This window comes from Astatotilapia calliptera, chromosome 18 (genome assembly GCF_900246225.1).
Source record: "Astatotilapia calliptera chromosome 18, fAstCal1.2, whole genome shotgun sequence".
Classification (NCBI taxonomy): Eukaryota; Metazoa; Chordata; class Actinopteri; order Cichliformes; family Cichlidae; genus Astatotilapia; species Astatotilapia calliptera.
The window spans coordinates 10,123,726-10,148,111 of NC_039319.1; the positions used below are offsets into that span (position 1 = coordinate 10,123,726).

A 24,386-nucleotide genomic window follows, 5' to 3' on the forward strand; every position below is an offset into this window, starting at 1 on the left:
CAGAACAGCAACAGCAGTGAGTGCTGGCATGAAGATAGCAAGTGGAAATAAAAACAAAAAAAGACACATTAGTCCTGAACCTGTACAAACACAACCATTACTGCTGTCCTGTCAGGTTTACACCATTCACACTCTATGGTTAACACACAAAATATGGAAATTGTACAGTTCCATAACAACATGATAAATAATAAAATGTTTAACAACAACAGGAGCAATCATATTTAAAATCCGTAAGTCACAGAAGGTCCTCATATGTATATTAATACAGATCTGTGCCCAGGGTTGCGTGTTCGTGTGTGTTTTTGTGTAATAACTTCTGCCGTGTCTTCAGACTGGTGGACCCGGATGGCAGCCTGCCAGACCTCAGCATGCTCAGTGCCAGCTCGGTGGACGCGATGCTTCTCAGAGAGGAATGTGAAACACATGTAAAGCAGAACATGCAGGAGGGTTGGGATATGGAGAGAGAGAAGGAGCAGGCCCTGGTGGTGGTGATGGATGACACTGACATGACTAATGAGAAGCCCAGGAGCTTGTCTGACCCACGGCAGTCCAGCACAGAGGAGAGCCAACAGTGCAGTGCGAAGACCGAGCCGGAGCCGAGCACAGAGCAGAGCTCAGGTACCGAGCAGCACGGCGGGTCCATGACCTTAAATGTGATTTCAAAAATACTGTGAAATATTTCACTTGATCTAATTCATTTTTGTCTAATCAAGCATAACATTCAACTACTAAAATATTTTTTTCTGTATAGAAACACTAATAAACATTTAGAATTTATTGTCTTAAAAAATTTTCTATGTAAAACGATTAATTTAGAAGTTCATGGTTAACGACAACAATTATGCTTTAGTATTAAAAATACAATTTTGATTAAAGAGCAAATTCATATTGGTGGATTAACCATTACAGAAAACAAAAATGATTTTTAGTAATCACCAATCCTGTTAAATTAGGGCATCTTACATTGGCTGGTGGTCTAAAAAACTATTGCATTGTGGGTGAAAGCTTTAAAGTTTTTGGAAATATCTAAGTCAGACATTAATCAAGTGTAAACATTAAGCCACTGAAACAAATTTTTCTATTCAAGAATGAAAGTAAATAATTTTAATTTCACATCTTAATCAAAATAACACTCTGTTTGTATGTCAGTAAATTAGAAATTTGATTTAAAACTGCAATAATTATGTTTTAGCATTAGTTTCCACATAAACTTTAATGTCAAAACTGTGTTTGTGACGGAACATTTCTGTCAAAGCAGCATGTTTCTTTTTTTATAAAAGGAAATGGCACATTAATATCATGCTGATTGCAAGTAGCTGTCATAGACATACGTGCGATGGTAATAAAAACCTAGCCAGCGCACGAGTCATGCATCATGCATTTAGTGCTAAGCCTCTAGTTTTTCAGTTTGCTCTCAAGTTCATTGTGGTCTTTAAAGGTCAAAGCTCTGTGCTGCCGCCCTGGTATCTTCTGCCTGCGCTCACACCAGCCAGCCACTGCTGCAGAATTTGTAAAAGCGGTTGTACTGCAGGTTTTTTGTTTTCAGCCGATTTATCTTGCATTACGACACAGCACATAGCTCAAGCGCCTGCTTTTACCCTCCTGCTAAGGCCGACCAAAGCTGCATTACTAGCATATTTACACAGACAGTCTTGAATGAAAATGTTGTTTGCATGCACAGAAAATAAAATGGGTGATAAAACACAACCCTGCGGCCCTGCAGGGCCTCTTAGTTTATAATGAGTTGTGGGCTGTACGAGGTATATTCTCTCAGAGTTTCTTAGCCAAACAATGGGGCCTCTATTAAAGCCTGAGATAATATGGATTTTGTAAACGTATACACGCTCTACCACAATATAGTGGTTTTTATGGGAATATGAAACAAATTATAAAGTCCTGTTTCTCAGCTAAATAAAACAGCAGTTTGGAATTTGCTTGTTAATACATTTTTTAAGCTCATTCTCATCAAACTTCAAAACTTTAATATTGGAAAAAATGATGTTAACAATCCTGTAGCAGCTTCAGAATTAATATGAAACACGTGTTTGCTACCATAAAGTAACCAAAAAATTGAAATTACATTTCTTGAATTTAGTTTCTAATAGTTTACTCTTCGTCTGTAAACAGACTAATGAAGTGGAGGAGTAATTGTTTTAGGCTTAATTAAATATTTACAGCAAGGTATTAGTGAGTAAAAGCTCTATTTTCTTTACTTTTTTACTTTGATATCAAACATTCTTTAAATTTGTTAGATTAATATGCATTATTAGCTTCATATTAATCTAACATGAATCTGTATTGATTGATTTATTTTTAATCAATAGAGGGGTTGACTCTAAAAATACCACGGCTGCATCAATTACATATATATATATAAAGGGCTATAAAGAAGGAACTGTATATCTGCCTTTCATTTCTGAATGAACTGTAGAAAATTACAAACATGTGGAATGGCAGTTAACGTTGTCCTGAAGTGAAGCTTGTGCAATCTCCCAGCTTAAGTTGACAAACTTGCAGGTGAAAAATAGAAGTAACAGGGATATTCGTTTTTAAACACTTTCCGTTTGCACCTCTTCAGTCTTGTCACTTTCCCATTTAAACGTGTCTGGTTTTTGTCTCTTTTTCCTCAGACCTGAAGAATAAATGGCACCTTGTGGTTGACCGTCTGACAGTGCTCTTCCTCAAGTTCCTGGAGTATTTCCACAAACTGCAGTTGTTCATTTGGTGGTTACTGGAGATCCATATCATCAAGATCGTTTCCTGCTACGTTGTCATGGTTGCTATCAAAGAGGTATGAAAGCTGAAGAATTGACTTACTTTTGTACCTGCAGCAAGACAAACTTAAACCTGCCTGAAAGTCATATTTTATTTTATTTGGTCAGCTTTCATATCAAACACCACAGGTGGTAATGTGTTTCCCTTCCTGTTGGTGCTAAAACTGAGTACTGTTTATAACTGCTTTTACTTGGGTCCCATCTTCTCTTTCCTGCCTTTGTTAGCACTCCGCAGTATATCCTGGAGAGGCGCTGCTATTTTAGTGTGATTACTTCTCAGATACACAAATAAAGCTGATGTCGTTCAGCACTAATCTAAATTGAACTGTTTACTATATCGCATACAAGCCAAATAATAGTGTGGGGGATTCTGGAGAATTGTAACAGCTTCTACACTTTGGAGATGTAAAGAAGAGTCTGAGATTTTTTGAGTTTACACATGAACCATACCAGTCTTATGAAAACTCATTTGACAGTCTTTACAGTCATAGTAAAAAGATAAGCTAAAAAATAGTGTCATTATTAATTTAACAAAAGTTAATCCAAAATAAAAAACCGTGTATTAAAACAGTACACCCCATTATTCGGTAGCTTAGAGAGCCTCCTGAATAACTTAAAGTACAGTAATCATTTTCTATCTGGCTTCATCAGCTTCCCACGTCATTGTGGAGGAATTTTAGCCCACTCATAGGAATTCATGTAGGTCAGGTTTTTACTGGGTCACTGCTTTTTAGATTAGTTTTTGATAAATAAATGATGACACAGTATAGTGTCAGTGTCAGGACTGGGTATCGATTGGTTTCTTTTATCGATTCGATTCCAATTCCCAAGGTCCCAATTTTGACTGAGACAGTCAGAAATATTATAATTCTGATAAATTATCAGTACATATGCTTATTTTTATATCTATGTATACAAAGCTGACACTTGTGAGACTTAATAAGAGGTGGGAGCATCACAGCAGATGTCTTTGTGTCGAAGTAACTGAAAAATATGAAGGAGATTTTCCTGGCCTGACTTTTTATATCAAATAAATTATTCTGCAGTAGATCAAAAACGGAAGAAAACCATGAATCAACATATGAACATTACCTGATGCTGCTGAAGTGAAACAGAGCAATGTTAAAGAGGTTTTATTGGAGACACAGCTAAGCGTTTTGCAATTTGTCATACTTTTAAAAAGTTTGCATTTCTTCGGTATTGAACAGCAGAAATGAGCCTTTCTTGTCGGAGGCGAAACAGCGAGCGACAACGCTGTGCACAATTGTGTTGGCAGCAAAAGTAAGAGGGAATTAATGACGATGTTTATCAAACATGAAGCGTAGTTTTGATCTTCTTTTGCTGCTGGTTCAGTGAATTTTTCAATCATCACTGATTTACACCTGTTTTCTTTTCAGTGTACAATGTGTGTGTGTGTGTGTGTGTGTGTGTGTATTGTTAAAAATTTATAGCCGTAGCTGTGGAAAAGAGGTATGAATGACAAAGTTTTTTTGTCCTCATCACATCTATTGTCTTTTGTCCAGGTGTCTTTGTTCAACTATGTGTTCCTTGCATCCTGGGCGTTTGCACTGCCGTACAGCCAGTACCGGCCCCTTGCCTCTAGTGTTTGCACTGTCTGGACGTGTGTCATCATTGTATGTAAAATGTTGTACCAGCTGGACTTAATAGATCCCAGCAAGTACTCCAAGAACTGCACTTTGGTAAATATTAATGCTTCTCAACCAAAGTTGTATAGAATACATGCTGTTCTTTAGCATTGTCCCTATTATCCTTAATTAAAGCCAGATTTTTTGTAGATTCTCTTGATTTTGATTGATGTGCGCCTGCTTTATGTCATGATTTTTGTTGGCGTTGGGCATAAAAACTCTGGAATAAAATGTTTGCATTCCAAAAGAGACAAAAAGCCTTACTGCTAGTTTCCAAGATTTGAATTAAAGTACTATGGTTCTTTGAAGCTCCATATTTTTTATTCTTGGATTCTTCTAGTAAAGCTTTGGATGATTTACAGATCAAATAAGCCTTGTTTATCGTATACTCACCTTAGATGAGCTACTAACTTCATCCATTCCAGGAGATCTGAAAAGTTGTTTTAGATCCTCTGCCTTTGAGCTAGGTGTCTTCCCATTGTCTGACCCTTATAAAAAGAAAGTTTAAATTACAGGTTGGTGGGACTTCTATGGTTACAACCAAAGCAGTGTGTCTGAAATGACCAAAATAGGCTATATCTGCTCTCTCTGACATCATTCAGAGCCAAGGGTAGAAAAAGTCTTTCTTAAAATTAGCGTTTAGAGCAGCCTGAAATTTTGCCTCATAGCGACTTACTCTTACGGAACTCGATATTTGAAACTTTGACCATGTTTGATGAAAACATAATTCCTACTTTAGGCCTAGTTTTTAATTCTACTAGACTGGAAAACTGACCCATTGTGTTTTTGTCCACAGTTATGCAGAAACTCAACAAATAAGAGTTTAATGTTACCAGAATCTTTGTTGTATGACGGAAGAGTGGATCCAGCCAACTGGGTGGGCCTCAGGAAGTATGACGACCTGCTGGGCTACCTGAGGGTAAGGTCGAAATGAACCACAGTTCTTTTATCGTTGTTATACACTGCCTATTAGACTCTTTATTCTTTATTATTTATAGAGCAATTATGAATTTAGAACTACCGTGTTTACAGGAAAATTGTAATGCGTTTTTTTTTTTAAATTATTATTAACTTTTATGTCAGCAGTAATCTCTATTTCATGTTTAATTCATGCAGATTTGGGTAATTCAGTCAAATATGAGATGTTTAACACATCACCGACCTAGTGCTATTTGGCTGTTTAAAGTCAGTATTTAATTTGAAATAATATCAAAATTCCACAAAATGCAGTCAACTGAAAAAAGAACAAATAAATATTCCACTGCAATACATTCCTAAGAAAACAGACTGTGTAATTATTTTTCTTTACTTTCCTGTGTCACCTGCCGAGTGTCACTCTGTTTCACCCACACCTCCAAATCTCTGTACAGGGAAGGAGGTGATCTGTGTTTTATTCAGTGAGATGAACACAAGATTTTTGGATTTTTAAAATAAACAAAATGTATAAAAAATGTATTTAAAAAAAGCTAATATTGAGTGATAACAGTTCATAGCAAAGGTTTTCAACTACAGGCTGCCACAGACAGCAGGCCTGGTGCTTAACTGTAATTCAACGGGTTGTAGAGCTCACCTTTGTACGGAAGTCTTATGTAGATGATGAGTTATATGTTTGACAGTTAGGAGGAATATTTGTAAGATTCTTTTGTGAGTATCTTTCCCCATCCCCTGGACCTTTTAGGGGAACTTAATACTTGTGAGATCTCAGACTCTAAATACTTAGAATTTCTATTTTATTTAGTTAGCAGTGGTTTTCATATTGAAACATCTCATTATGTGTTTGTTGGCATAATGAAAAGCCAGACTGGGATTCAGATCATCCCTCCGTGTGGTTTCATCTCCACTGTCTAAGAGCAAAAGGGAATTTCTTATTAGATTTTCTTTGTAATTGTTTCAATGTGCAGTACTGAAATCAGTCACTAGGGATACAGCAAATCACATCTTGATTGCAGTCTTGTAAGTCGGGTTTGTGTTTTTGTTTTCTTCACACTTTTAGTAGTTTAATGTAATTCACTTGACCTTGTGAAAATATGAAGTGCCAATCAAATGTTGCCAATAACTGGGACTATTCTGCAGTTTTTGTCCTTTAAATGAGTAAAACCAGCAATGTTAAAGTTGCTCTCTGGATACTCCCCAACCCGTCGTAATCCTCAGCCCATTTAATCACATTTAAATATTTTTTAAAACTATATTATAAAAACACAGTTTATAAAAACTAAGCATTTTGGGGAATTTTCTCTTCTGACCATCTGAGCAGAACAACTTCTGGATGCTGGCTCTGTTAGCATTGGAGGTAACCATCTACCGCCATCAGAAATACTTCAGACTGAGGAACAAATTGTCACCTCCCGCTGCCAGGATTATCTTTCATGACATCACACGACAGCACCTGGACATCAACATTGTCTGCTTCATCAAATACTTCATCAACTATTTCTTCTACAAGTTTGGACTTGAGGTAGGTGGCATAATGAAGTAGAAATAGTTAAATTGGGGCGATCGTGGCTCAAGAGTTGGCAGTTCGTCTTGTAATCGGAAGGTTGCCGGTTCGAGCTCCAGCTTGGACAGTCTCGGTCGTTGTGTCCTTGGGCAAGACACTTCACCCACCACCTACTGGTGATGGCCAGAGGGGCCAATGGCGCGATATAGCAGCCTCACTTCTGTCAGTCTGCCCCAGGGCAGCTCTGGCTACAACTGTAGCTTGCCTCCACCAGTGTGTGAATGTGAGAGTGAATGAATAATGGAATTGTACAGCGCTTTAAGGTTCTCGAAAAGCGCTCTATAAATGCAACCCATTATTAAAATGTGTACTGTGCTACACTGCTTCATGTACACTCCTCTTGTGTTTCCCTTAGACTTGCCTGCTGTTGGTCGTCAACGTCATAGGGCAGCGTATGGACTTCTATGCCATGCTTCATGCTTTTGCCTTAATAGCGGTGCTGTACAGACGTAGAAGGAAAGCCATTGCTGAGATTTGGCCCAAGTACTGCTGCTTTCTGGCATGCATGCTTACTGTTCAGTACTTCGTCTGCATCGGGATCCCACCTGCAGCCTGTAAAGGTTTGTGTAATCAAATGTGCCAGATTGCACTCACAATAAACAGACACTTGGTGAGTCAAAAGCTGATTAATTTCCTCGTAGAAGCCATTCTTAACAATGTGTCTGGTCCAGATAACTGACTGATTCTCCAAGATGCTTATCTATCTCATCACCATATCACCATGGTGAAGTAGGTGAGCAAAATTTTTCAGGCACCAGGAAGACAGGAAATTTTTACTGTGCAGATTTGTCTTTGCTTGTATTCAGGAGTTAAAGTGGAATTTGCGAAGTAGTGAAGTGTGGGGAAGAGAATCGCTTAGAAATTTGAAGTAGATTTGTTTTCTTTGCATACAGGCTGTGATCAGATAACATTTTCTGCTGCTGCTCTGAGAATTACTGCTGTTTGTGGATTTAGGAATCCAACTGAACTCAACAAGAATAAACAAACTTTACATGAGCTATAAAGCTTAAAAACTGTATAAAGATCGTATAAAGTTTATACGCTGATGAGTGAATCTAATCAGGATCATCAGCTTATTTTAAATTGATACACTAAACCTAATGTAACCTAGCACTGACAATGAGCACCACAGTGTAATGCAGTTACCCTGCATTAAACTGTAAAAATGTCTATTATTTTCATGCAAACTGTAAAACAAAACCATAGCGAGTTGGGATATTTTTATTTTATTACTGAGTAAGTCTCTCCATCCCATCAGCTGGAAGCAATGCCAGGCTGCAGCACAAAAAGAAATAAATAAATAAACAAAATCACTCTGTAGAATAAAGCGTTACCATCGGATTTAATTACTCATTAAATGAAGGGTATGTAATGATTTAAATAATGTAAGTTAAAAGTCAGTTCATTATTGTTTCAGAGATAAATTAAGGCTGTTTTTCATGTAATTACAAAAACTGTCCACACGTAAAAGGTGTTCTCTTCATGTTTATGATGCACTTTTTTTTTCTTTTTTTAATCCGTTAACACGTCATGGCTCCATTCTTTTGCGGTTCTTCAAAGCGAAGCGTGATATTTTTATGATGTTCTTACATATGTCTGATGATAATGTTTTCTTTTCAGGTTATCCCTGGACAGAAAATGACAATGTGGTCAAGTGGCTCTATATTCCAGATTTCCGCAGCAGGCCCAATCCTTTATTCCTCATCTGTGAGTTTTATAGTTAAAGAGAAAATTTCTTTGAAGAATAAATGAAAATCCTTCATTAGAAGTTAGAAACATGCATGTAAATCTTCATGCGATTAATCATATTAGTGGATTATTCTTACTAATATATTAGTATATCAGAAGCATTTTGTTATTACAATAGTTCGTGGTTTAAACTCCAACATGACATAATTTTGTGTTAAAATTATAATGTATAAAGTAACTAGTAAATAAAGCACTCAAACACATCTAGTGGTGTTTAAAAAAGTGCAAACAAACTTTCGACTTCGACCGTCTGTCTGCAGTCTCTAAATAACTAAGCTAACTTTTAAAATTTGAGAGTTGAATACAGTAAAGCAAATGTACCGTCACAGGCAAAATCAAATAATTGTTTTATCTTATGAAGATTTAACACTGATTCCACAAATAGAAACGCTTTCATCTCCTCTTCTCTTTTAGATGACTTCATGTTGCTCCTCTGCGCCTCCCTCCAGAGGCAGGTCTTTGACGATGAGAACAAGGCAGCTGTCCGCCTCATGGCCGGTGACAATGTAGAGATCTGCAGAGACCTGGATGCAGCTTCCTTCAGCGTCCACAACCCTGTGCCCGACTTTATCCACTGCAGGTACCACAGATAACACTCCAAATTAGATATACTTTCATTTTGCTTTCAGTAAGTACTACTGCAGTAGTACTTACTGAAAGTAGTATGCCTTAAAATGTTCTGTACATGTAGCTGAGGCAGAGAATTGTGGCCAGAAAACATGCTGTATTGTATACTACAAAATGCAGCTAAGTGCTGGTGCAACTCTTAGTATTGTTTTGATACATTTATTTCAACATACTGTGTATTAGGACATTTTTTTGCCATGTGAGTTAGTGTGGCAGCACTGATGCTGGATCCTTGATTCAAAGCTTTGTTCACTACAGTGGTTGGCCTTGTGGCCTTGTGTATTTCTATTAGTCCTACATGGATAAAGTGTATTGCTGTATGTACCTTTTTAAATGATTTCCAGTTTCTGAAATATATTTTACATTAGATTCTCTTTTCATCATTTTGTGGCTATTGCATGGCTCAGCCGCCATTAAGACAGAGGTCAACATGCTGAAATGGAAAGGAAGTGAAGTAGCCAGTCTAATTGATGCTTAATGATGTTGGGTGCCTATCTATGATGTCAGATACAAAACTGAAATGTGCTCCACACAAGTGGAGCTGTTAAAAGCTAAGTATATGTATTTAAAGCTTTTTGAAAGTATTTTACAGTCAAAAATTGGTTTTAGAAATGTATAACAGGCTTCAACATTAAAGAAAAACCCATTTGGTTATTTTAGTATCCATAATTTATTTCTACTCAGGACCTTCTGTCTTTGTCCCTAATTTCCTTTCTGTCTCCCTGTTGTCTCTATCTTTATAAAGCCTAATATATATCTCTCAGCTAAACATTAAACTCAAATTGCTTGTAGTGAATAGTCCAGCACAACACATGTGTACTTGCAGTTATGTATGTACATGTGTGTGATTGACGGATTAATTGTAATTATTTCTTTAATGCATTTTCAGTGTTTTTTTTCCATGTCTCCAATTCTCTTTGCTTTTTTGTGTGTGACCCACTCTCGTGACATCTCCAGTTGGTTCTTGTTTTACTTTGTTACCTTGTTTGTCTCACTCTGCAATTATTGCCCCAGAAGTATATGACTTGAGACAACTTTGGAATTACTAAATTATGGATACTAAACAATCCGCAGATTGAAGTTTTCACATTCCCATTGCAATAACACAATTGCATCTCTTACAGCACTGGTTTTCAGACTTTTTCTGGCATGTCCTGCTTCACAAGCTGACAAAATAGATCAACAAACAGGCTGAACACCCCCCTTTTCCTCCATTTGCGTTGTCAGAGGTGTGCTCTGAAGAAAACTGTTGTTGTGCTTGGCTGCAAACTGTGTAACTGCAGAAATCTTAAGTGGGATGGTGCTGAATAAGAACGTTCTCAGTCAGCAAATACTTTATCCCAGAAAAATAAAGGTAAGAAAAAAATGACAGCTGACAGTAGCTCACGTCAGAGGTTTAGTGAGGGATGTTATTAAATACATGCTGTATACATAATTTAGAAACTCGCCTGATCTGGATACTGACTTTGCACATAAAGAGTGAACGCAGGATGTTGAGGGGAAGAGGGCGCGAGTTAAAAAGACAGCAAGAGCATCCTGACCTGTCCACACTCATTGATTATGTGCTCTTCAGATTCCACTGTTTTGGTGTGCAAAGTGGACAAGTCTTTTATTAACGCACTCTGTGTCCATCAACAAGCACTAGTAGTGCAAGAGAGAGAGCTGTACAGCCCGTCTGTCCATGCCACAGCAGCTCTGCACTTATTCCATCGTTTCCCTCCAGAATCGAATTACGGATACGGGGTGGGGGGAGAAATCCATAATCCACAAAAACACTCTGTCCGTCACTCCCCGACTCAGACGCTTTTTCCTTGTACTCTAACTCAATAAATAGCTTTTAAGTATGGAAAAGGTATTTTCTCCCCCTGATGAAGAAGGACACTCACTCAGCTGTTCCGGCCCTTCAACGCATCGTCCCATCCAAACCCACTTCATCAGAGCTGCTTTCTAAAGAGTTGAAGCTGTTACTGTGGCCCCATGTATCTGAAATTAATGCACGCTACATCTCATGTTTCCACTCTGCGCATCATATCGTCAGCCTTTCACATGGAGCCATAGACATGCGCCTAGCATGTTAGAGACGCGCAAGACATGCAGCAGTGTACCTGTGCTGAGCGAAAGGATCGGGTTACAGCTCTCATTCCTATTCATTGATCAGATTCTAAGTGACATTAAGTGATACCCTAATTGTGAATGATGAGCAGATAATTCTCTTTTGACTTTTGCTATGTGGTAAACATGTACCCTAACCTGTAATAGCAGCTAGCTGGGGTCCATGGGGATTAAAATCAGCTCATCAACTACATCCACCTCCCTCATTGCTTTTTCATGACAGCAACAGGCCTTGTGTAAATATACGTCTTACTCTATGGATTTATTTGAGAATTAAAGTGCTCAAATAAGTCCACACAAGATGACATTTTGAGACATGATTGAAAATTGTTGAAAAACGCTAGTTGTTGAACACAGAGTAACGACTGTTTTGCTAATTACATTTAATTGCCCAGGATTTTATTTTTTTAACTTTTTTTCCAAGCAGAATTCTAATGATTTCAGAATATAAATAAAAGCAGTCCAAGACTTTATACGCCCACCTGCACTGAAAATGAGTTCCAAAACAACTATGAATCGAGTCCCTGGATCTAGAAAAATATATGTAACTAGATTAATTTGGGAGGTTCAATATTATGTCACTCAATCTCAAAGGGAGAGACCAGCTACTCTTTGGAGAAAGCTCATTTCTGCTGTTTGTATCTATGACAGCTTCACTCTTTGTGCTCATCATCAGCAAGTAGTGTGATCCCCTCTAAAGCTGGAGCAAGATGGGACCCACTACCTCAGTCTAGCAATCCAGAGGCATCACCCCAGGTCTCTATGCGACGTTGCAGAGGCATGTCAACCAAGACGGCTGTTTTTGGGGTCATTGTTCACATGCTCGACCCAATTTCAGCCAACCTTTAGCTGGTGGACAGAGTCAGTTTTCTAATTATAATGTTATAAACATTTAACATGCTAAAGCTCTTGTTATATAAATAATAATGACACTGTGATATGTCATGTGTTGCTGTTCATTTGAGGTTGTATTTGCCTAATGTTAGAACCTGATAGTCACCAGATGAAAGAGGATGCACTTTCATTTTCACATGACTCCATGTTGGGATGTCATATTTGATCTCTCTGTTTATTTATTTGTTTTTGCGGAGGTTAGGAATTTTCATTCACATTTGGAGCTGCCACTGTGCTGCTTTTGAAAGGATCCTTATTCTCAAAACTACCAGACACTTGTTTGTCTTTTCATTTACAAAAACTGTTTTTCTCTATTTCTAGGTCCTACCTGGACATGCTAAAAGTTATCATGTTCAGCTACCTTTTCTGGTTTGTCCTCACTATCATCTTCATCACTGGAACCACACGTATCAGCGTCTTCTGTATGGGTTACTTGGTGGCCTGCTTCTACTTCCTGCTCTTTGGTGGAGACCTGTTGCTGAAGCCAATCAGAAAGATCCTCCACTACTGGGACTTCCTGATTGCCTACAATATCTTTGTGATTACTATGAAAAACATTTTATCTGTAAGTAATCTATGACAAACTGATTATAATACCATTATCATCATCTATATATTCAACATAAAAAGCGATAAACCGCTGAGATTTGAAAACATTATCTGCATAGTATTTACAAAGCAATACAAATGTGAAGTTTTAACTGATATGTTGACAGTTAAAATGCAATATTTATAGTGTGTAATAAAGCAACATTGTTTTTAGATCCTGGCTTGTGGGTACATCAACCAACTGCTACAGGACCACTGCTGGTTAATCCAGGTGTTCAGTCTGGCATGCACCATCAAGGGCTACGACATAAATACAAGTAAGCAGAGGGTGAATTGACTCAAATTTCTACTTTCATTACTAAAACATTCCTTTAACTTTCATGAACAACTTGCAGGTATAATCCTATAACTTAGTTAATAATAATTTAAAAACCCAAGTCCCATCCAAGCCTCCACGGATGGCACTTGTTTGTCCAACACATCCCAAAAATACTGTATTGGATTGAGATGTGGGAATTTTGGAAGCCAAGTCAAAACCTTAAACTTGTTGTGCTCATCAATCCATTCCTGAACCATTTTTTGCTTCATGGTAGGGTGAATTATCCTGCTGAAACAGGTTTCCATGAAAGGGTGTACACTGTCTGCATTTTTCCCACTTCTAACAAATTAACTTTGATGTCACTTGCTCCCTGATGTAGCTCACCCACTAACAGGTGCCATGACGAGGAGATAATCAGTGTTAATCACGCCACCTGTCAGTTGTTGTAATGTTGTGCCTGATTAATAAATATGGCTGTGTTGTATGTGAATTCCAGATGCTAAGGATATTTGTGAGGTGCCAAGCAATGAGGCCGGCATCATCTGGGACAGTATCTGCTTTGCTTTCCTGCTCTTGCAGAGACGAGTCTTCATGAGTTACTACTTTCTACATGTGGTGGCAGATATCAGAGCATCACAGATCCTCGCTTCCAGGTATTTAACTGAGTGAGACAGCTACATGGAGTCAATTTAATTAGAAATACAGGTTTGATTTATTCAAGACCAGTGCTCGTGTATTAAAATTTCTTCTCAAAGCATTAACTTTTCTACCTGACAAATACAGGCGTACCAAACAAAATGTTTTCCTAATGTCTTTCTGTGTTTTTCAGAGGTGCAGAGCTTTTCCAAGCAACTATAGTGAAGGCAGTGAGAGCCAGACTGGAGGAGGAGCGCAAGTCCGTGGAGCAGCTGAAGAGACAGTGAGACTCCAAACATTTAACCTTCCTCTGATGAAATGATGTGTCTGTGATGTCACTGTCTTTTGAGCCAACGCTGAATGGAAAAGTGATTATTTTCCTAAGACACGTAACTGCTCTGCAGTTGTCTGCACAAGAAAAAAGCAAAACCAGTGACAAGTGAAGGATTTTTTTTTTAATCATGAAATTTAATTTTCTTTTAATTTTCTTTAAATTAAATCAGAATTTCTACCCAGTAGTTGCTATAATTAGCTGCTTTTCTTTCCTCTTATCTGAAATCTATCCTTACATTCCTTGAAAAAAAATTTAATTTTACTACTTCCTGCCTTGCTTCATCGTGGCACTTGGGTGCAAATATATACCCACTGGTCATTTTACTAGATACACCTGTTCGTTAACTCAACAGTAACTGAATTACTCCACATTATAATTAAGGTATGCAGAAGAACATCTCAGAATGCATAACAGGTCAAATCTTGAAGCGACTTGGTTACAGAAGGCCAAATGTGGTGCCACTTTGGGAAGCTAAGAACAGGAAACTGAGGTTATAATTTGCCCAGGCTCACCAAAATTGGATAACAGAAGGTTGGAGAAACATCTTCACTTCTGCTGTGATGAATTGTCTCAGGGGCCTCTATGCACAGCTTGCACCTGGGGTCTTCTCTGGTGTGATAGATCCCATTCTCTAATGAACTTGTACCTAGAGCTTGTTCCTGTGTTTCCATGATTTGTGCCTTTATGCTGTCTTTCTGTCGGGCTTTTTCCAGCCATTGGTGGGATTTTTCTATATCAGTTACTTCTTCTATCTGTTGGTGGTACATGCGTTTTCTGGTTTCTGCTGACTGACGTATTCACCAAGCACATGATGAGTTGTGGCCATCTCCCTGAAGTACTCATGGATCTGTGTTGTTTCATCCTGGATAGTAGTTCTGACACTCACTAGTCTTCAGGCGTCTTCCTTCCACTTAGCGTCCAGTCTCAGGATGCTGGTCTTTGGGTGAAACCCTCTATGCATGGTACGGAGCTTCCTTGACTTGATGTCAGTAGCTTCTATCTCCTCCTTTGACTAGCTTATTAACCCAGCAGGGTATCTGACAACCGGCAGGCCGTAGGTGTTGATTGCCCGGATCTTGCTCTTCCCATTCAGCTGACTCCTCGGGACTTGCCTTACTCTGTGCAGGTATTAAGTGGTTGCAGTTTTTCTTGTGAGCGCTTCTTGGTTCCCATTTGCCTGTGGGATTCCAAGGTACTTGTAGCTGTCTTTGATGCCTTCAATCAGAATCAGAATCTTACTTTGTGGTAGTACAATCCCCTGAGTTCTAGCTCCCTTCCCTCTCTTTGTTACTTGTTAACCATCTGGCTCAGCAGGTTCAGGCCTATGAACCCCCTCAGAAGCTCAGATTCCATTGGACTTCCACATACAGATGGACAAACTGGTGATAGCTAACCAACCGGACATAGATGAAGAAGGTTGCAGTGATATATGTAGCTACACCAAATGATAGCAACATCAGAAAGAAGGAACACAAAAAGCTTGAGAAATATCAAGAGCTGAGAGAGGAGGCAGAGTAGATGTGGAAGGTGAGGGTGTCAGTCGGAGCACTCAGGGTAATGATGAAAAGCGTGTCTTGCAGTGCAACATAGCGACTCAAATATGTGTGTTTAATTCGTTTTATATGAGAATTAAGTTTAGTTGAGTGACTTTAGCGGCACCAGGTCTTTTATTGTTTTTGCCGACAATACATAAATGCAAAATATCACTAAACACTGAGTTAAACTAAAACACAGTTATGTCTGTTTCATGATTTTGAGCGTCTTTTATTAGGCCCCCTCTAATTTATCTCACACCAAGGTAAACATGATGCAGAAAAACTTGACTCAAAGTGTCTCCTGGCTCAGTTTCATCATTGTTTCCCAGAAACCTGCTCTACTTCATCAAGCCAATGTATTTCCACCACTCATAGTAACTCAGGGGTTACTCACAAGCTCTGATGATGTCCACTCGCCCTCTCTAATGAGCACTCCATTGTTACGTAACGTACAGTAATTTCCACATGAAGCCCGGAGGTGTTTATGGTCAGTCTGTTACGCTGTTCCTCTGTGTCGATTCTTTGTGTCTCGTCACCTTCTCTTTGATCTAATCAGGATGGAGCGCATTAAGTTGAGGCAGCAAAAGTTTAAGCGGGGCAAGGAGAAGATGCTGAGCCTGGCTCAACATTCTGGAGATGGACAGACGATAGTCCCGCCCGAAGAGGATGATGATGATGGTATGACAAAGCCTGCTGGGTGTAGAAATACTATGAGTTTTGGTATTACTCAAGGAGGGTGGGCGTTCATGATCGTTTATAAGAAGAACAGAATGTCTATAATAGTGTCATTTCTATTAGCATTGGAACTAAATAAAAAGCTTCACATACTAGATTTGTGTCTTGAAGTTTACAGAACTGAATTTCTTATTAAATGTTGCACTGATGTATTTGTGAAATTTTAGGAGCACAGCCAACGAAAGCCAAGACCAAAAAAAAGCAGTGGTGGAGGCCGTGGGTTGACCATGCTTCCAGTAGGTTGACCCCCCCAAAACCTCTTTTTTCTCTTCCTCCACTCTGATTGGCCCTTGTGTCCTTGACCAGAACGCTGAGGATTCCCATACTGCCCATGGGCTCTAAAGGCAACATCATATAGTATCTGCCTTCTCCCTCCGGACTTTAATCTTTTTCTGTCTCTATTTAAGGATCCCCGTTACCTGTAGCTCTTGCATAACTTTACAAAGCAAGTGTGGCGAGACTCTTAGGTTTATAAAAGCGTAACAGTCTCAGCAAGAGTGCAGCACAGGGTTGCCTTAAATAGAAGCAATGAAGAAAGGGAAAATGACTAACGTCTGGAGGTTTTATACTTGACGTTGTTTAAAACATAAACTTCATCGCTGGTCTCACCTAAAGAGCCTACAGTAGAGAATCACTCCATTGCAAAATATTTTCAAGCAAAGAAATGAAGCTGACAAGCCTTCATTCTCAGTACTGGAATAAAGGCTGAAGGTTTAGTTCATTCTTTGCCTGCAGACATGATCACCAAACAGGCATTACCTAGGAGAAAATAGAACAGCAATCAGACCAGTGATTAAATATGTAAAATTATGGCTTTTACAGTCGGTTTGTGGTAAATAAAAAAAAAAAAAATGCCAGCATTTCCCTGAGTCAATACAGCGGTTGCCTGTTTGTTTTGAACTCATGTCTCATATCATACTCCACCCCCACATGACATTTTCAAATTATTTCTCCATTTTATCTCTTTGTCATTTGATGTTTCATCTCCATTTCCCAGCATCCTCCCCTCATCTCCTGCCCACTGCGGTTCTGTTCAAGGACATAAGTCAGCCTTGTCTATCCCATTGCTTCTAACACTTAACTACTGTAGACTGGAGTCACTCCAGGGCGACTGAAATATGAGAATAACAGACATTCCTCATTGTGTTTTCTGCTCATACTTTCGTTAATTTTACTAACGTGTGGTTTCATCCTCTTAAAAGTGCGTCTATATCATAACGAGCCATAGATATATGCAAATGTTTGATAGAGAAATATGTAGAGTTTAATGTGGTTGTGTTTCTTCCTTACAGCAAGAGAACCTTCTGTTGCTTTTTTTTTAATGTCATAAAAGCAATAAATGACTTCAGCCTGTGTTTGAGTGAATGTAACAGTGCTTTGCGCTCTGCCCCTCAGTGGTTAGAAGTGGAGACTACTACTTGTTTGAAACTGACAGTGAAGAAGAAGCAGAGGAGGAAGAAGAGAAAAAAGATGACGATCCACCAAAGAAGTCAGCATTTCAGGTGGTTATATTTTGGCTTCAGAGTGGGAAATGCTGTGATTCTCCCAAAGAGATTTTAAGGAGAAGAACATGGTTATGGATGTCCTTTTTTACAAAATAGTTTTTAATTGGCTTCTCTAAGCTATTACTTTTCTTTACAACTATAGTAAACTATATGTAAAAGGTGGACGTTGCCTTGGATCGTAAAAGCAAAGCAAATGCAGGTTGCATTGTTTCAAATGGCCAGTAGGGGGCAGCTCCTCGCATTGTAAAAACAAATCTGATTATACAGAAGTCTATGGGAAAATTACCCTATTTCTCCCATGATTTATAGACACAGTAACACTTTCCTAAAGAGTTTATGATGTCAGTCACTATTTTCAAAGTCTTGCTGAATACAATGTGATGCTCTTTTTAAAAATTTATAAATTAGATGATAAACCAGCGTATACTTTCTGATTGACAACTTGTTACTCCATGAGTTTGCAGGTTCCTCGGTTTCTCAAGCACATCCACCCATCACTTCTGATGTTTGCTTTTTAAAAAAACAGAATAGCAACAGCCAAAATAGTGAATGATGTCATATTGGCTCATTTACTATGTTTAAAGCAGAAGTGGAGAAGCAAATGAAGTTTAAAACACAAAGGTGTCATTCTGGAAAGAGGAAATACAGCAGTATTTGTAGTACTGCGTACCTCTGTGTATGAGTGAGCAATGTTTTTTTTCTGTCCTCACATCCACAGGTAGACATAACACTTCATAACATTTCATTTGTGTATACAATGTAACACAATGGAAGACTACTTCATCATGTTGTAACCACAACTATAGCCTGTTTTTCTGGCCTCTTTCTCAACTCATGTCTGTAACCCTCCCACTATCACAAACACACCAACTGATGAATGAAAATTAAGTATATAAAGTATAAGTATATATAATATAATAAGTATATATAAAGATATCACCTAGAAAGAGTTTTACACTTACAGTACTGTTCATTCCTGTTTTCCTGGGTTAAATGTAGAAGTTGGGATGTATGATACTGTGCAAAAGTCTTAAGCCACCCTTTATTTCTTTATATTTTGTTTCCAAGCAGCCAGAGCTGTCATTTTTAAAGTGGATTTGAACAATAAGTGCCCAGGCTTTCTGAAGGTTTCCCAAAGGTTTTCTTCGGACATTGACTTCTTTTTCGCTCATTTTCAGTCCAGTCTGTCTACCTGACTATTTTTATTAGAGGAATGCTTTTTCATTTGTTAAACCACTTAACACTGGCCTATGAGTCATCCAACCATTAAAAGGCTCCTAACTTAAGGGGTGAACAAGTATAGAACCAGTGTCTATACATTTTTGTACAGAAGAAAAACACCATCTACTGTAGATGAACAGTATCTTAAAGTCATGTCCTTGAGAAACAGGGCACTGGTGTACAAGGTACATCAAATTAACAAACACAAGAACTGGAATAAAAATTTTAAATTTTTGGTTCAAATTCTCATCAGGTCAAGAAGAGATGAGTGCAGTCATCTGTAAAACACGGTGTAGTTTCTGTTACGGTTTGGGACTGCATGTCAGCTAGCAATGGAAAGCATCTTATTGAGAGCAGCTTCATTTAACAGCTTGACAATGATCCCAAACCTTTACTGCCAATGCAGTAAAAGTGTACCTGGATAGAAAAACCACACAGTGAGACACTGACAGTGATGGATTGGTCTCCCCAGAGCCTGCACATCAACATCATTGAAGCAGTATGGGATCATCTTGATAGAGAACAGACCAAAAGACCACCAACATACAAAGTAGAGCTTTGAATGTCCTTCAAAAAGCCTGGAGAACTATTCCTGAAGACTGCTCAGGCTGTGTTTAAGAATAATGGTGATAATACCAAATATTGACTGTCAAGCTCATTAAATTTTAAACTCTGTATCTTAATTTACATACTGTACACTTTCCATGCATGTTTGCACATGTTTAAATAAATAACTGGACCTATAGCCCATTTTCTTAGAAAAATATAAAGAAGAGTTTTGCGCAGTACAATATGTGATTTGTGATACAGTAGGCACTAACCTTTCAATAAACACCTATAATTTTGCTTTGAAGTCCTCCTCTTGTTTACTGCCTCCTAACATAATTAACCTCTGTTGTTTCTAACAGTATGAAATTGTTTTCTACTAACCCTCTCCCCACTCTGTTTCCTCTCTTCAGAGAGCTATTGGGAAGTTTGTCTCCGCTCTTCTGGCTTTACCCAAATCTGTCATTAAGCTGCCTAAAACTGTGCTGCAGTATGTAGTGAAGGCAGGCAAGGTATTCACCCTCATCTAACACAGCTGGCTCTCTCTGTGAACATCTGCCAGTTCAAATAACAACTAACACCACAGACAACTGCCTTTCCAGCTCGTGTTTGGTGAACATGCTGTAAATTAATAGATGTGTTTATTCATCCAGTTCCAAAACACTAAACTTACATAGATCACCAAATTCGACTTGGAACGAGAATGTTTTTGTACCATGTATTGTTACTGTCTGACTGATTGGTGTTTGCATGTGTGTCATGGCCATTTTATGTGGCCCGCTGCTCTGACGATCTATCACATATGTAACGTACAACATAATTCAGATTTGATCTGTGGTCCCTATTCCTGGTAAAGATTTTTTTTTTTTGGTATAAAATAGGTATTATAGGTTGTTACACAAGTTTTAGAAATCAAAGTCAAAAACTGTTTGGAAAACGATCTCCCTCGCTTTTCTTTCCTTTTTTGTAAAGATTTGGTGTAAAGTAAGGTGATGGTGGTCTTGCGTTAAAGAAATCTCAAGCATATTTTGTTTAAAAGGCAAATAAAAGATGTAATTGGTATTTTAATCATATGAACGTTCACTATGATGAATTTCTGATTTTATTTCTAGGCTAGTTTTAAGAAATACTAAAATAGAGCACCATAACATTTACATGACTTTTAATGATTATATATAAACTTTGTAATATTTTTTTTCTGTTGTGGCTTTGGCATAATTCCCCTCAGCGACGTTCATTAAAACTTAACTGCTACCCTCCTTTCTCCAGTATATGTATCAAACCTGGATCACAGACCCCAAAGCTGCTCTCAGGGCGCGAGGCAAAGCGAAGCGCAAATTTTGGAAGAGATACACGAAAGGAGTTAGACACAGAAAAAGCAAGAAAGATGGTAAGTCAGCTCTAGAAAGGAAATTTTTTCCTGACTTGAAACAGACTTTAAATTTATACTAAACTGTCTGTACTGTACATCAGCAGGTCGCGTGACCATCGACCTTGGCGAGCTGTCTGATGGGCAAGAAAAAGACGATGAGAACAAGAAATCTGGTGGCCCAGGTTGGTTTTATGACACTCAGTTTTACAAATTACAGCTCTCCAATTTACACTGACCAAATTCTCCATCATGAGAAAAACTGGTATACATATTAAAATGTATTTTTGAGTGGGAATCTTTATGCTATCATTATTTTCAGTGATTAAATCAGATTAATATTTATTAGATTGCTGGTTCATGAACCTGCTGTTTCAGCAAATAAAACAACCAGAAATAATGTCATACTTTTTGGGCTTGATACTGTAATTGATTAACGTGTCTGTGTTTAGAAAACGGTGCAACTTTTGTAAATCCCCTGTAAAACCAAACAGATTTATTGGTGCAATAACCGTAGTTCAATAAGGAGCGATAATTAGTAGGAATTAAATGTGATATATTAATATAAAAAATCAATCTAGCTATTTGGCGATTAGACTCCCATGGACAATCACAGCAAATCAGGATCCCAACGGTTATAGGAACTAAGGCAGGAATTACTGAAATCATTATTTCAAGGAATTTTACTGGCATTCGGACATACAACACTGTCAATTATTTAATGAAAAGGTTTATTTAAGTATGAGTTTTTAATTCGACCACGTTTAATGCATTTTCTGTTGTGTGCTCTTCCTCAGATAACATCATCAAACGAGTGTTCAACATCATCAAGGTCACTTGGATGCTCTTCCAGACGACGGTGGAAAGCTTCACTAAATGGATGAATGAAATGTGCAGAGAGTACATTGACATCTCCACTGTGCTGCGTTTAGAGCGCTGCATGCTGACTCGAGAGGTCAAGAAGGTATGCAGCTCTCTGCAGTGACCTTAAACATGTAGAAGTAGGGTTAGTTTAAATGTGCTTTCACTGAATCATTTATAAAATCACTCAGTGGAATACGTATGATCAGATCTCTTCTCCTCCCACCAGGGTAACGTGCCATCCAGAGAGAGCATCCATGTTTATTACCACAAGGCCATGAGGCTTAACATGTCCAGACAGGCAAGCATGGATGTGCTGAGCGAGGACGACTCAGTCTCGGGCCCCAGAAGGCAAGAAGGTTACCGGATGGAGAGCCAGGAGTCCACGGCCTCCAGAGAGAGCATGTCCAGGTAGATTAGCAGTGCAATGTGAAGACTAAACGAGATGCCATCATGAACGGTTTCAGGTTGTCTTTATGTGCAGTATTGTGCAAATGTGAATGTAAAAACCTGTATACGTTTACTGCTTCAATGCATTAAAAACAAACAAGAAAAAAACTTCCTACTTATCATAGTTTTCTATCAGCACATTATCATCACACTGAGCCATTTCACCAAAATGCTTTACTGTATCTTTGTGTTAATCATCACATGATCTATGATCTTTACAGATGCTTTTTATTTGCAGAATATCATCTCTTTTGTTTAACATAACATAGATTTCATGTCATCCTTCTTACCACTGATCATCCCATTTGTCACTCTCACAACCTATCAGTGGCTGCACTGACGCCACCACACTGTTTTCTCGTCAATCCACCTTGGAAGACTTGGATGCAATGCCAGAGTGCATTCCCAAAACCAGTGAGCGTGCCAGGCCCAAACTTAAAAGATCACCTAGGCTGGATATGTCCAGCTCATCAGTGGACAGCGGCAGCAGCTTCATATCCAGGTGCTGGGCCTTTGCATGTACACACAGAAAATATCATTGCATCTCTTCTGTCTTTTTTGTGTTTTCATCAGTCTTGCATTGATTATTAACGTCTGCTGAATCACTGCATGATTTCTATTTCAAACTTTTTTACTTTTGTATTTCATTCTGTCACAAATCCATTTTTAACCTTAAACACAAGTTGTTGTTCAGTAATAGTATTGTTACAAGAAGGGGTTTTGTAAATTGTGACCTGCTTCTTTTAAACAACTGCCTCTTTCTTTTTTTGGGTTGGACCGAACAGTAGTTTTACTTTGACAGGGAGAGTTCCTTTCTAATGGTTTGCTGTTCCAACTGTCCCAAATGATGTCTGCTTGATTTCTTTCATGGTCACAAGATGAACTTTAACAGCATATTTGTTAAAGTGCATCTTAGCCTTCTGCGCTAACCAGCTATTATTCTTCTGTTATGGTTATCATTATACTGAAAAGGCAGAAGGACCATTATTTGGAATTGTGATTGTCCAGAGGCTCTGCCAGTCATGCAACACTGAGATGATCAATCCAGAATGTGATACATACAGCAGTGTGAAATAGTGTTTGACCCCTTCCTGATTTCCTATTTTTTTCACTCCATAGTCTTCATTTTTGTTTTCTAAAGCCATTCAGAGTTGGACTTGCTGGTGCGTTGTGGATCGTTGTCCTGCTGCAGAACCAATGTGTGTTTCAGCTTGAGGTCAGGAACTGATGGCTGGACATTCTCCTATAGGATGTTTTGCTAGACAACAGAATTCCTGGTTCCATTTATCACAGCAAATCTTCCTGGTCCTGAGTCAACAAAACAGCCCCAGACCATCACACTACCACCACCATATTTTATTCTTGGTATGAGGTTCCTTTTGTGAAATGCTGTTTTACTTTTACGCCAGATGTAACACGACTAAAATCTTGAGAGTTCAGCCTTTGTTTGCCGGTCCCCAGAGTATTTTCCCCAAAGTCTTGAGGATCATCCAGATGTTTCTTGGCAAATGTAAGACAGACCTTTGTGTTCTTTTTGGTCAGCACTGGTTTTCCCCTTGAACTCTCCCATGGATGACTTTTCCCCCCAGTCTCTTTCTTATTGTTGAATCATGATCTCTGACCTTAACTGAGACATGTGAAGCCTGTGGTTCTTTAATGTTGTTCTGGGGTCTTTTGTTACCTCCTGGATGAGTCATCAATGTACTCTTGGAGTAGTTTTGGCTGGCCCGTCACTCCTGGGAAGCTTCACCATTGTTCCAAGTTTTCTCCATTTGTATATAATGGCTCTCATTGTGGTTCAATGGAGTCCCAAAACCTTGGAAATGGTTTTGTAAGCTTTTCCAGATGAAAGATGTCAGTGTCTTTGTTTCTCAGGTGTTTCATTAGATCGTGACATGATGTGTTGCTTTTTGAGAACTTTTTGCCTGCTTCTCAGACAGATTCTATTTAAGTGATTTCTTGATTCAACAGGTCTGCCAGGCGTGAGTGTGTTTAGTCAAACTGAACTCAATTTTCCAAAAAAT

At 38.5% G+C, this 24,386-nt stretch overlaps 1 protein-coding gene across 8 annotated transcripts in view; it reads left to right on the forward strand.

The window, feature by feature from the left end:
* Window positions 1-24,386, forward strand: part of piezo2b (piezo-type mechanosensitive ion channel component 2b) — a 91,836-nt gene that overhangs the window by 50,460 nt on the left and 16,990 nt on the right. For 3 of the 8 annotated variants that reach the window (XM_026148831.1, XM_026148833.1, XM_026148838.1), the window contains 21 exons: window positions 335-621; window positions 2,634-2,794; window positions 4,301-4,477; window positions 5,220-5,342; window positions 6,678-6,878; window positions 7,276-7,480; window positions 8,541-8,627; window positions 9,084-9,249; window positions 12,624-12,867; window positions 13,066-13,168; window positions 13,667-13,823; window positions 14,000-14,089; window positions 16,232-16,353; window positions 16,578-16,646; window positions 17,806-17,912; window positions 20,096-20,194; window positions 20,952-21,072; window positions 21,156-21,236; window positions 21,849-22,015; window positions 22,142-22,323; window positions 22,691-22,864. In XM_026148831.1, coding sequence (XP_026004616.1) covers window positions 335-621; window positions 2,634-2,794; window positions 4,301-4,477; window positions 5,220-5,342; window positions 6,678-6,878; window positions 7,276-7,480; window positions 8,541-8,627; window positions 9,084-9,249; window positions 12,624-12,867; window positions 13,066-13,168; window positions 13,667-13,823; window positions 14,000-14,089; window positions 16,232-16,353; window positions 16,578-16,646; window positions 17,806-17,912; window positions 20,096-20,194; window positions 20,952-21,072; window positions 21,156-21,236; window positions 21,849-22,015; window positions 22,142-22,323; window positions 22,691-22,864 — 3,123 coding nt within the window. The remainder of the gene's footprint in view (window positions 1-334; window positions 622-2,633; window positions 2,795-4,300; window positions 4,478-5,219; window positions 5,343-6,677; window positions 6,879-7,275; window positions 7,481-8,540; window positions 8,628-9,083; window positions 9,250-12,623; window positions 12,868-13,065; window positions 13,169-13,666; window positions 13,824-13,999; window positions 14,090-16,231; window positions 16,354-16,577; window positions 16,647-17,805; window positions 17,913-20,095; window positions 20,195-20,951; window positions 21,073-21,155; window positions 21,237-21,848; window positions 22,016-22,141; window positions 22,324-22,690; window positions 22,865-24,386) is intronic. The other 5 variants (XM_026148832.1, XM_026148834.1, XM_026148837.1 and 2 more) reach the window with 4 other exon arrangements.